Genomic DNA, 13,571 nt, shown 5'->3' on the forward strand with positions numbered 1-13,571 from the left:
GGATCTGAGCCCATTTCTGCTGTCTGGCCCATTGACCAACCCCAGTAACCACCTACACCACATTTTTCCTGTCTTCTGTGATAAATGTTCTGCCAGACTTCCTTTCTTATTTCTAACTAATTTTCAATTTGTTTCCTGGTTTGCCACAGTGGGCAATGTGCCCAAGTCAGTCTTTGCGAGTTCCCTCTGGGGCGGTGGAAGCTGATTCAATTGGAGCTTTCAAAAAGGAATTATAATATCTTCAAGAGTCCCGAGAAGGTTAAACCGCAAAGGTTAATTGAGGCAAACAAAAGCAACGCAGCACATAAGTCCCACCTGGGATGGCCGATCATGTCGGTCCCAATCCTGGCCGGCTTTTAAGTAGCTGGTTCACGAGCCCCAGCTGTTAGCCCCTCCGCCCCGCAGCAGGGGAGCTTGTATTCCACCAGCCCCCAGAGGGCAAATTGGGTTATTACGGGAATTAGATAAATTGGTGGTGGTGGGGGGGGGGGGGGGGGGGGGGGGGGGGGGGGGGGGGGGGGGGGGGAGGGCGAGAAGGAGGGCTGGGGGGGGAGCGGGGGGCTGGGGGGAGCGGAAGGAGGGCTGGGGGGGGGAGAAGGAGGGCTGGGGGGAGCGAGAAGGAGGGCTGGGGGGGGGCGGAGAAGGAGGGCTGGGGGGGGGGAGCGAGAAGGAGGGCTGGGGGGGGGGGGAGGCGAGAAGGGGGCTGGGGGGGGGGGGGGGGGGGGGCGGAGAAGGAGGGCTGGGGGGGGAGCGAAGGAGGCTGGGGGGAGCGAGAAGGAGGGCTGGGGGGAGCGAGAAGGGGCTGGGGGAGAGCGAGAAGGGGGCTGGGGGAGACGAGAAGGAGGGCTGGGGGAGAGCGAGAAGGAGGGCTGGGGGAGCGAGAAGGAGGGCTGGGAGAGCGAGAGGAGGGCTGGGGGAGAGCGAGAGGAGGCTGGGGGAGCGAGAAGGAGGCTGGGGGGGGAGCGAGAAGGAGGGCTGGGGGGGGGGGAGCGAGAAGGAGGGCTGGGGGGGGCGAGAAGGAGGGCTGGGGGGGGGAGCGAGAAGGAGGGCTGGGGGGGGAGCGAGAAGGAGGGCTGGGGGGGAGCGAGAAGGAGGGCTGGGGGAGAGCGAGAAGGAGGGCTGGGGAGAGCGAGAAGGAGGGCTGGGGGAGAGCGAGAAGGAGGGCTGGGGGAGAGCGAGAAGGAGGGCTGGGGGAGAGCGAGAAGGAGGGCTGGGGGAGAGCGAGAAGGAGGGCTGGGGGGGGAGCGAGAAGGAGGGCTGGGGGGGGGGCGAGAAGGAGGGCTGGGGGGGGGGAGCGAGAAGGAGGGCTGGGGGAGAGCGAGAAGGAGGGCTGGGGGAGAGCGAGAAGGAGGGCTGGGGGGGGGGGAGCGAGAAGGAGGGCGGGGGGGGAGCGAGAAGGAGGGCTGGGGGGGGAGCGAGAAGGAGGGCTGGGGGGGGGGGCGGGAAGGAGGGGCTGGGGGGGAGCGAGAAGGAGGGCTGGGGGGGGAGCGAGAAGAGGGCTGGGGGGGGGGGAGCGAGAAGGAGGGCTGGGGGGGGGAGCGAGAAGGAGGGCTGGGGGGGGGGCGAGAAGGAGGGCTGGGGGGGGGGGGCGGAGAAGGAGGGCGGGGGGGGGGGGGAGCGAGAAGGAGGGCTGGGGGAGAGCGAGAAGGAGGGCTGGGGGAGAGCGAGAAGGAGGGCTGGGGGAGAGCGAGAAGGAGGGCTGGGGGGAGAGCGAGAAGGAGGGCTGGGGAGTGCGACTCTGAGGCCTTGCATCATAAAAAGCCTTTTCCTATTAAAGTGTTTTTCACGGCCACTGGATGTTCCAGAACACATCACTGTCTTTTGAAGTGTGGTTATTGATGAAACCATAACAAATTTGTGATAACCTTGAACCGTCTTTGCTGCTCCTGTACCTCTTCAAGGGCAGTAATGTCAGGTGACCAGAATTGTGCACACGGCTGCAGATGTGCTAATTAGGAGCATGAGTAGTCCATTTGGTTGCTGGGAAAAGTTTGAACCCGCAATCCCTGGCTCTGAAGACAGTGCCTTATCAATTAGGCTACTGGGGGGTGTGTTGGTACCAAATGGCTTAATTGTAGCAAGTTAAGATTTCTCCAGAATAATGTATTAGCGATGACCTAGACTCTACAGTCATTATCCATCATTATATTTATATTAAGTTAGGTTATATGCCACACAATACCATCTCATCAAGCTATATTGGAATACCCCATGGAATAAGCTGCGCTAGTAAGAATGTTTACTCTGGTTATAATCCACAAATGGAGAACAATCATTCTTGGTGAAGATAAGGCACTAACTCATTCATGTAATGTACTTTAATCTCAATTGCAGTTTAGTATCATCAAAGCTTCAACGTTATCAATTTTTAAGTGTAATCAAATGCATTACTTCAACCTACCAATGAAATAATCCTCAATAACGTTCTGCTGTCTTAAATATGCACAGCTCTCTCTCTCTCTCTCTCTCTCTCAGTATTCAGACGCTCTGAACTGACTGCAGCAGGTGAAAATCCAACTCTGTTGAAACCAACCTTGAGCTGCCATTTTTGTTAACGTGTTTGCTTGTGTATAATTAAAATATATTGAAGAGCCTTGTGTGAGCCTCAATCAAACTTGACCTGCAGTGGAATGATAATGTAAGGGATCATCCCCATAGATCACTTACCTGGTGAGGTGGTAACCTTTCTGTACGGGGTGAATAGAGGTCGAGTGGGGTTTAAATGTGTCTATGGGGTGGGGGGGGGGGGGGGGGGGGAAGAGAGTATAAAATTGGAGGTGCTTCTAACTGTGCTGTGCTGTTCTATGTAACACACTCCTCCCTATTGCTAGCTGATATCTAAGACTGTTTGCCCCTCTTTGTTGGCGAATGGTGCTGTGGAGATTTTGGGGGATTTGGAGAAAAGAACACCAAGTAGACAATTGAAAAGATTTGATATGTTTCTTGTAATGTTGCATCTGAGTCTGGAGTAACTTGGCAGGTAAATGTGCCACGTGCTGCACCACCGATCCCATTATAGAACAGGAAGGTTTAAGGTTCAATCCCTGCTTGCTGCTGAATTAGCTAATCTTAACCCAATTGATGGAGCCGGGCCAGGATTGTCTTCAGTGTCATTCGGATGCGGGAGACAGGTTATTTGAGTTCAGCGGACCTCCTGTCCTCTGACTGTGACCCAGCCATCTGCATTTTGAAGGGAGGGTGTATGTGAGATAGGAAACCATTTTCACCGTGGCGGCCTCCACAGCCATCCAGCCAGCTGCACCCAGAAAGAAGGCCTAGTTCGGTAAGGGACTGGAGCACTTTTACAGAGACGGGCCATTTGGCCCAATGGGCTGTGACTAGGTGCTAATGTCATGTTTCTCCACTGCTAATGGAATGAAGAGCTTGTCGTATGAAGAACGGTTGAGGACTCTGGGTCTGTACTCGTTGGAAGTTTAGAAGGATGAGGGGGTGGGGGAAACTTATTGACAGCGAGGCCTGGATTGAGTGAACGTAGAGGGGATGTAGGAAAAACAAGAACCAGAGGGCACAATCTCAGACTAAAGGGACGATGCTTGAAAACAGAGATGAGGAGGAATTTCTTTAAACCTGAGGGTGGTGAACCGGTGGAATATTGCCCCAGAAGGCTGTGGGGGCCAAATCACTGGGTGTCTTTAAGACCGAGATAGATAGGTTCTTGATTAATAAGGGGATCAGGGGTTAATGGGAGAAAAACAAGAGGATTGGGATGAGAAACATATCAGCCATGATTGAATGGCGGAGCAGACTTGATGGGCCGAGTGGCCTAATTCTGCTCCTGTGTCTTATGGTCTTTGCAGGTTTTCAAAAGGTTTACGTTTATTCTTATCCAATTTTGTTTCAAAATCTCCAAATCTGAAATCTCCAGCTGTAAGGAGCTGTCTATTGTAATGGCTTATGTGATCCATAGCTATTGATATTGGTTCAAATATATCGATATGTTTTCAATACCTGCACATCTCCCTGCTTAAGTGCTACTAGCTCTGTTCTTTTCCTGTCTTTTTATTTGCTGTGGAGCAGAATGTGTATAATTTCAATGATTTACTTCAATACTACCACAAGCATTAATTCCATGACTAATAATTCCCAGAGCTGCAGAAAAATCTGGTTGTATGTTCGTCAGGCAAGGAGAAGTGGCTGCACGCTTGTCAGTGGACACAAGGTGGCAGTGTGCTGGAGACTACATTTTGCCACTCAATCAGGAGACTTGAATTTAGTTTCCTTGAGCATCCCCTAGAGGGCGAGGTTTTCTATTCTTGGCTGTGAGGCGGGTAAGGAATCCTGGCTGGTTCAAGCGAGGCAGCAGCAAGTGCGTCAGGACAATCTTTATCTGCAGTAGTCAAATTAGCTTAAAGAAATAAATGGTACCGATTTGAATATGTGGAGATATGCGTGACCCTAAACTCTCGTACCTTTTCATCAGTTTTGAGGGAGATGCGTGCTGTATTTGATTGGAGGATGTGGGGGGATAGAGTGGGGCGAGGATAGAGGAGGAAAGAGACAAAATTAAGCAAAGAGCCAGAGAACAGAAAGAGGCAGTTCGGCCCATCAAGTCTGCACTGACCCTCTGAAGAGGAAACCTGCGCAAACATGGGGAGGATGCGCAAACTCCACACACAGTCACCCAAGGCCGGAATTGAACCCGGGTCCTTGGCGCTCGGAGGGCGGCAGTGCTAACCACTGTGCCACTATGCAAAGATCACGTATCCAAGCAAATTTGTGCTGTTTTAATGTTTGTTACTTAGTGGTGGAATTTTATCTTTTTTTTCCTCAGTCAGCAAACAAGATTGCACCAGACCTGAAATCTCAGACTTGGACGTGTTTTTGGTTTTGTATCCCTCTGACTTGTGACATTGGTGTAAACTCGCTCTCTCCTAAAGTGTTGAAGCCACTTTTCAGGAGCCGGTAACGAGGGTTGTTGATGGCTATCTCGGGACCCCCCTGACTGTCCCTGTGTTATCCCGCAGTTTAGAACTGATCGCTGCGCTTTGTGAACTTTTAACATTTGCTGAATATCGGAAGCTGATCTTTTTGAGATGTGTGTTTTGATAGGTTTCGCTTTTTCTGACTTTTTTGATTTTCTTTATTATAGCCCCCTTCGCTAACAGCGTGGCTTGTTTTAAATGCAGTATTTGCAAAGAGTGAGCTCTTTTTTTCTCTACAGTAATGTATGAATTCTGTTTTTAAAAAGGGAAAACTAGAAAGACTGGAGGATTTTGGGTTATTTCCACTTTTCGCCTTTTCAAACTGTTTGCCAGTTTTATCTATTTAAAAAGAGTACCCAATTCATTTTTTTCCAATCTAAGGGGCAATTTAGCGTGGCAAATCCACCTCACCTGCGCATCGTTGGGTTGTGGGGGTGAAACCCACGCAAACACAGGGAGAATGTGCAAACTCCACACGGACAGTGACCCAGAAACGGCCAGTTTTATGTTCGCTACAATGTGTAACTTAATCCACCGTTGGTATGATTCTTCTCCACGGGATATATTGTGGTTCCGTATAAAAGGCTTGTGGTGTGACTTGGCGCGTATCCAAATGGACAATGGTGTGTACGAGCAGCCCTCTCGTAACAGGACACCCGGCAAATTGCTGCTTTTGACATTTTCTCAGAGCCGCTGCCAATGGAGGCATTGAATTGGGCTGTTTGGTATGAATGTCACATTGCTGCCCTGAATGCCCTTTCTTCAAGTAAGACCGGCGTTGCCTAGATTCCGTTGCAGTGACCTTTTCTGAGCCAAGAAATTTTTTTTTTTTTTTTTTTAAACTAACTCTATCCAGCTATCTGCTGCCTGAAGCTGCACAAAGTATTGCAACGGATCCCCCCCTCCCCCTTGCCATGCCCAGTTCAGAGAGCTGGAATATTCTACAGGGGGCCTCTGTGTCCTTGATGTCCCCTCTTTGAAAAGATGGGGAGAGTATCGGCACGAGAGGAATCAGTTTAGAGGCACGTGGGCAGTTTGGCAGCCACAGCTGTTGGGAAGTTTTTTTCCGTCCCTGGAAATATTCGGATAGGCTTTGTGACGTTTCAGACACTTCACTGTCTCTAATTGCCCTCTCTCCAGGCTTTCAGTGCAGGCTACTGCTGGGAGCTAGACACCCGTGTGAGTTCAACCCATTGTGCCAACTACCTTTTCTTTCCGAGCCTTGCTATCCCACTGCTGCTACTATCTCACGTCGGCGGGTGACTGCCTGGTCATGGGGAACACGGTTTCTGCTTGCTGCAGACTTTTCACAGGCTTTATCCTGAGGCGGCAGCCGGAAGGGTTGAGCGACGACCGTTTGCCGCTGCTGTCCGACTCTCGGAGAGAGTGTTGCGTCGCACCTCCTGGCTTCACCTTCCTGGTTAAAAACGAGTCCGGTGCGTCGGAGGAGCGGCCCGTGCAAGGTTACCCCGACATCGTCTTGAGCAGCGTGATAGCGAGCAACTCTGGGCCGAAGAGCGAGAGGTCTCCGAGGTTAGACAGCGTTGCCTCGAAGACCGGGGCTCCTGATAGCGTTGAGAGAGATTGGGCTCTGTCAGACCAGAAGGACGGCTGTTTAAATAGTGGGATGTGCCTGGCAGCTCTGAAGCGTGCATCTCCTACATCTGATGACCTTCCCTCTGCCCTTGACGAGATTCCGAAACAGGTGAAAGATCATGGCTGCCAGCCTCTAGTTTGGCATGTCTGTGGAAAGTCAGAGGCCTCTGCTTGCTGCACAGACAACAGATTGTGCTGCGAAGAGACTCCCGTGGAAATAGCTGACATAACAGATGTGGGAGGGAAAAACATTGGCTTGGAGTCATCGAGTGAATTAGTGAGCCACGGCCAGGAGTGTGATTTTGTGCAATTAGCCCGGAAAGGGGGTGAACGTTTCAAACTTGAAACTGAGGCACCAGAGAACCACTCTAACACGGAGTCTGTTACCAAAGGTCATTGTGGCCATCTGATAAGAGATGACGCCACTGACCCCGCTCCCTGTGCGTTGCATCAAAGACCCCCTGAATTATTGATGGCTGCCACGGTGGATCCGCGCCCTGAATGTGCGCAGGCTGTGGGAAAGCAGGTGTGTTTAGCTCCGGCAAGAAGTGTCGATAGCTGGAAAGAGCGTGGCAAGCTGCCAAGCCGAGGTGCTGCTGGAACTCCGCCCGCTAGCCAGCCGCCAAGTTCCTCGGGCCACCTGGTCACCGCCGAGGATAACGGGGCCTTGAGCGGGCTCGGCTTTCCTGAAAATCCCAGGAAGAAGAGGAAGAAAAAGAGGCTTCTGCGTTCGTTGTCAGTTGGATGTGAAGAAGGTGGGAGGAGTAAGCAAAAAATCAAAGAAAGCATCTCTTCGTTGTTGCGACAGGCCTTCTAATGATACTAATTGTGCAGCTGCGGCAGGGTGAAATTGGTTGGCAGCAGTAGCATTGGCCGTGACCAATTATTCAGTGTGAAGTTTGACAGCTTTTAATTATTTTCTTGCACTTGCATAGCACGTTTTAACCCCTCGAGGGGCGAATTGCCTCTCCCTCGCAGCAACTCGCCCGCTGGCCCAAAAAACACCCCATTCCAAACCACGCACAAGTGTTTCAGTCCCAGCTCCTGTGACCTATTTCTAGTAAGAATGTGAAAGCAAAATGTTAGACCAAGGATGTCTAAAACAATGGGGCTCTTTTGGATCCTGCACTTTCATCCTGTCTTCAGCAGGAATTGCTCTGCAAAATGGTCAGTGGTAGATGGAAGCGGGCCGGCTCTGTAACCCAGCTCCGTGGATTTCAGACTCCGCAGTAAATGTGTGTCCATTAGACTCTGGGGCAAACTTCAGGGTGACAAATACTCTGGCTGACCCCAAGAGACTATTTCTCCTTTGGTTCCTCCTGAGGTCTTGCTGAAAGTAAGCTTTTGATGTCTCCAACCATTGGGTCACGTCATCACTGCGGAAGAGGCGGCATGACATTGCAGTGGTTAGCACTGCTGCCTCACGGCGCTGAGGGCCCAGGTTCGATCCCGACCCTGGGTCACTGTCCATGTGGAGTTTATACATTCACCCAGTGCCTGCGTGGGTTTCTCTCTCTCTCTCTCTTTCTCTCTTCTCTCTCTCTCTTTTTCTCTCTCTCTCTCTCTCTCTCTCTCTCTCTCTCTCTCTCTCTCTCTCACTCTCCTCTCTCTCACACTCACACTCACACTCACACTCACACACACTCCCCCCCTCAATCCAAAGATGTGCATTTTAGGTAGATTGGTCACGCTAAATTGCCCCTTTAATTGGGGGGGAAAAAGAATTGGGGACTCTAAATTTATTTTTAAAAATGAAGTTGGAGGTGTCTACGTTGATAGCACCTCCAAGCCTGTAACATTTTACTCTGTTCCATAGGAGGGTATGGACGCACCTTTACTGATTAATCTCAGTAAATGGGAGAGCTGGCTTTTTTCCTGTCATGAAAAGGGTTAATGTTTCCAGTTTGGGGAATAAATTAATATAATTTTAAAGGAAGCACAGGAGCTACAATTAGCCAAAAGCTCTGCCAGGGCTGAATTTTTCATGTTGTTCCACCGCTGTTTCTCTGGCCTAGAAATGATGCAGATGTCGGCGTGTTCCATGCTCTCTCCCCCCCCCCCCCCCCCCCCCCCCCCCCCCCCCCCCCCCCCCAAATCACTCCCCCCCCAAGCCAAGGAAAAGTCTCTGGTATCCCAATTTAAACCCTACCAAAGCACCATTCAAGGCCATGGACAATCCGGGAGTGTGTGCCACATTCTTCGATTGCCATTCATCCCATCTTTGATAGTGTTTCCCCACTTTGGCCCACTCCGCTACTCCTTCACCAGCCTTCTGCAAATTTAAGTCTTTCCCCCATTCCCTTTTGAAGGTTACTGTTGAATCTGTTTCCACACCAGCCTTTCAGACAAGTGCATTCCAGATCGTAGCACCTTGTTGAACAAAACATCCCCCCCACCCACCTTCCAGGATCCTTGGCCTTCAAGATGGGGCAGCTCGGTAGCACAGTGGTAAGCACTGTGGCTTCACAGCACCAGGGTCCCAGGTTCGATTCCCGGCTGGGTCACTGTCTGTTCGGAGTGTGCGCGTTCTCACTGTGTCTGCGTGGGTTTCCTCCCCGGGTGCTCCGGTTTCTTCCCACAAGTCCTGAAAGACGTGCTGTTGGGTAATTTCGACATTGTGAATTCTCCCTCTGTGTACCCGGACAGGGGATGGAATGTGGCGGCTAGAGCCCTCTCACAGTAACTTCATTGCAGTGTTAATGTAAGCCTACTTGTGACAATAAATATTATTATTGGTGTGCCCCTCCCAATCTTAAAAAATATATATAGGGGAGGGGGTGGGGGGTGGGGGGGGGAGCCTGGAGCCTGCTTTAAAACATTTTTTATAAAGTACCCAATTCTTTTCCTCCCAATGAAGAGGCAATATCGCATGGCCAATCCGCATGGCCAATCCGCATGGCCAATCCGCATGGCCAATCCGCATGGCCAATCCGCATGGCCAATCCGCATGGCCAATCCGCATGGCCAATCCGCATGGCCAATCCGCATGGCCAATCCGCATGGCCAATCCGCATGGCCAATCCGCATGGCCAATCCGCATACCCTGCACATCTTTGGTGACCCAGTGCTGGGACCGAATCCGAGTCTTCTGTGCCGTAAGGCAGCAGTGCTAACCACTGTGCCGCCGTGCCGTCCCGGGAAGGGGGCGGGTGGGGGGGCAGGGATGGGACCTGTTGATGTATGGCGATGGGATTGATGTATGGTAAGGGTCTGGTGTAGCATAATGGGCTAAACAATGCAGAACAATGCCAGCAGCGCGGGTTCAATTCCCGTGCCAGCCTCCCCGAAAAGGCGCCGGAATGAGGCGACTAGGGGCTTTTCACAGTAACTTCATTCGAACCTCCCTGCCTGCTGAAACGGGGGTGCAGAACCCTAGCCCTCATTTACTCTCATCAAACCCCTTTATAATTTCAACACTTCCTTCACATCTCCCCTGAACCTTCTCTGTTGTACGGACTGCCTTCCCAGCTTCTCCCGTCTGTCCACTTACCCGTCAGTTTAGGGTGCTTCCCCTCGTTCTTCCAATCAAAATGAATCACTTCGCGCTTCTCGTGTTAAATTGTATCTGCCGCATGCCTGCCAATTTCTCCAATTCTTTGTCCTTTTGAAGTCTCTTGCTACGATCCTCGAAATATTCTGCCAAAATGTAGCACACAGTGAAATGTTATGTTGTTTAACCCAAGTCTGTAGATAAGTGGAAGCAAAAATACAAAACCGTGAGCGTTTTAATCTTTTGAGTAAATCCGGCCTTTTGCTGGTGCGTCTTTGCTTCTCCGTGTTTGGTTTCACGGATGTTTTCAAGTGTTTTCCCATCTTCCTTGTGACCAACTGGGTAGCTCACCAGCAGGATTCTATGGTGAGTGTTGCCCTTTGTGGGTCCGTAGTTGGTACGTGCCTTGTGTCGGCTGCTTCCCAGTGCAACTTTATGGTGACCAGTTGCTGCGAGAATCTGTAACCAGGGGGTTACCATTGACCGGAAAATGAACTGGGCTAGCCATATAAATTCAAGAGGTGATCAGAGGTTGGGCATTCTGCGGGGAGTAACTCTCCTCCTGTCTCCCCAAAGCCTGGCCACCATCTCTACAAGATGCAAGTCAGCAGTATGCTGGAATGCTCCCCATTTTCCTGGATGGGTGCAGCCCCAACAACACTCGAGAAGCCGTCCAGGACAAAGCAGCCCGCTTGACTGTCACGGGGCGAACGTACTAATTCCACACAGACAGTCGCCCAAGGCCGGAATTGAACCCGCGTGCCTGGCGCTGTGAGGCAGCAGTGTCGTCGTGCCGCCCCCAAAATCCTGGAACTCCCTCCCTAACAGCACTAGGGGTGTACCTACACCCCAGCGACTGCAGCGGTTCAAGAAGGTGGCTCACCACCACCTTCTCCAGGGCAATTAGGGGTGGGCAATAAATGCTGACTAGGCCCATCCCATGTACGAATTTTAGAAAAAGGAAATGTTCACCACACATGAAAGGCCTGTTGGAGGGATTGCGGAGGGACTGATGTTCGGTGGTAGCTCCTTCAGCGACACGCAAGGTAAAGAACTGGCCTGTTACCCGTGGGTATACTCACTGCGTGACTATTGTCTGCTGGAACAAACCCTTCCAAGAAAAACTAGTATTTACCATTTGATTAAAGTTTGTAATTTTCAGCTTTCAACTCACAATTTATTGTACAGCGGGATTATTGTGGCCATCCGATTGTCAGACACTGATTTTTGGGGAATCAAAATATTGAGGGGGATGTTGGATGCAGAATCCCAGATTCTGTGACCGTGGCTAATCTATAAGTGTTACTCTGAAATGATACATACTGACACACTTGCCATCTCCGAAATGTAACTGAGGAAGTATCTGGTTCGTTGGCCCTTTGAGTCTACCTTTACAAAGGCCCCAAGGTGGGTGTAACATTTCCAAACTAGAGCAAATTCTGGGGTAGCTAAGATCAGGCATTCATTAATAGGGATCAGTAGCTTTTAAACTGTTGGATCACTTAACATGTAAAATTCTGACGTATGCTCTCTATTTCATGGTGTCTCACAGCTGTCCCAGTTGTAAATTGATCTTGCTGATGAATGCCTGTATATTTGTGTCCTCAGCTGCCTCTGGAGTCCGTTATTGTATAAACTTGTGGAAGTAACAATTGGCGAGACTTGTAAGCGAGAGGCACTTTATACGGTAGCACCAATTGGCGGACATGGTAGCACAGTGGTTAGCACAGTTGCTGCACAGCTCCAGGGTCCCAGGTTCGATTCCTGACTGGGGTCGCTGTCTCTGTGGAGTCTGCACATTCACCCCGTGTCTGCGTGGTTTCCTCCGGGTGCTCCGGTTTCCTCCCACAGTCCAGAGATGTGCAGGTTAGGTGGATTGGCCATGATAAATTGCCCTTTAGTGTCCAAAGGTTAGGTGGGGTTGCTGGATTACGGGGCTGGGTGGAGGCGTGGGTTTAAGTAGGGCGCTCTTTCCAAGGGCCGGTGCATATTCGATGGGCCGAATGGCCTCCTTCTGCACTGTAAATTCTATGATTCTATTTCGATGGCAATCCTCAAATAGAGGCGCCTTTATGGTATGTGGGCCTTGCTGGCTGGGTCACCATTTATTACCCATCTCTAGTTGCCCCAGAGGGCATTTTGTGAGTCGACTACTTTAGAGTCTGGAATCACATGTGGGCCGTTCCAGGCAGATTTCCTTCCCTAAAGGACATTAGTGAACCAGATGGGTTTTTATTTTCACAAGTTTTTTTTTGATCCAATTCAAATTTCAGTAGCTGATATGGTGGGATTGGAACCCGGGACCCCAGAGCATTACTGCGGGCCTCTGGGTATCTAGTCCAGTGGCAATAACAACATCACTGCCTAAAACTGGTGGATTGTTGGGGTTCACAGCTAGTTTAATAATGCCCTTCAGCGAAAGGAAGCGGCGAACCCTCGCCAAAGCCAACACTGCGTTTGTTTTCTGGCAAGTCAGGTGGGTAGTGATGATGCCATGTCAGGTCCGCTACATCCCACAATAACACATTTTTAAAAGTTCGGTATGAACAATAGCCTGATATATTTAACCTGTTCTGGTGGTTATTTTGAGCGAGACAAAGCACGATTTAAAAAATTATATCCTGTGGATTAGGTGGGAGATTGCCATCATCTGATCTGTTAACAGTTTGACCTGGGATCTCATCTACGGAACCTGCCCAAATCACGGAGCACCCATCTATGTGATGCATCATCGGCACGCTTTATTGGTACCCCATCCACCACCTTAAACATATACTCCATCCACCACTGTATACAGTGGCAGCAGTGTTTAACATCTGCAAGCTACATTGCAGTAACTCACCAAGTCTCCTTTGACAGCACCGTGGAAGCCCACAACCACTACCAGGACAAGGACAGTAGACACCTGGGTGGCAAGGACAATAGACACCTGGGAACGCCACCACCTGGAGGTTCCTTTCTGAGTCACTCACCTCCCTGACTTGGAAATAAATCGCTGTTCTTTCGTTGTCGTTGGGTCAAAATCCTGCAACGCCCTACCTAACAGCACAGTGGGTGTACCTACACTTTGGGAACTGCAGCAGTTCAAGTAAGCAGCTCACCACCACCTTCCCGAGGGCAATTGGGGATGGGCAATAAATGCTGGCCCAGTCAGCGACGCCCACGTCCTGTAAATGATTTTTTAAAAATCTGTACCCTTCAGGTGCAGTAATTTCTAAAGAGCTACCTGTGTAATTTCTAACTTGGGAGACGTAAAATTCCTCTTTTACTTGTAGCTTGTTTTTCTTGAGCTTCATGGTTTCCCCTCTCTCCCTGGCCATTTCACTGCACAAGGGTATCAAACAGTTTGCTTTTGTCAAAATTCTCAGCAAATTGGGAGTCTTATATTTTGCAAAGGAAAATGGTGATTTAAATCATGCAGTGCTAATTTTAGGATAATTTGACGTCAAAACTAATTAAACTTATTTTTGTTTATAAATTTAGTGTACCCAATTCATTTTTTTCCAATTAAGGGGCAATTTAGCATGTTCAATCCACCTACC

At 50.4% G+C, this 13,571-nt stretch overlaps 1 protein-coding gene across 5 annotated transcripts in view; it reads left to right on the plus strand.

The window, feature by feature from the left end:
• cluha (clustered mitochondria (cluA/CLU1) homolog a) overlaps positions 1-13,571 on the plus strand; it is a 115,531-nt gene that overhangs the window by 11,854 nt on the left and 90,106 nt on the right. For 2 of the 5 annotated variants that reach the window (XM_038814463.1, XM_038814464.1), the window contains exon 1: positions 6,181-7,294. The exons of the other annotated variants lie outside the window; for them this stretch is intronic. In XM_038814463.1, coding sequence (XP_038670391.1) covers positions 6,217-7,294 — 1,078 coding nt within the window. In that variant the 5' untranslated portion in view covers positions 6,181-6,216. Of the gene's footprint in view, positions 1-6,180; positions 7,295-13,571 lie in introns of those variants that run through there. 5 annotated transcript variants of the gene reach the window in all.

This window comes from Scyliorhinus canicula, chromosome 12, assembly GCF_902713615.1.
Source record: "Scyliorhinus canicula chromosome 12, sScyCan1.1, whole genome shotgun sequence".
Taxonomy (NCBI): domain Eukaryota; kingdom Metazoa; phylum Chordata; class Chondrichthyes; order Carcharhiniformes; family Scyliorhinidae; genus Scyliorhinus; species Scyliorhinus canicula.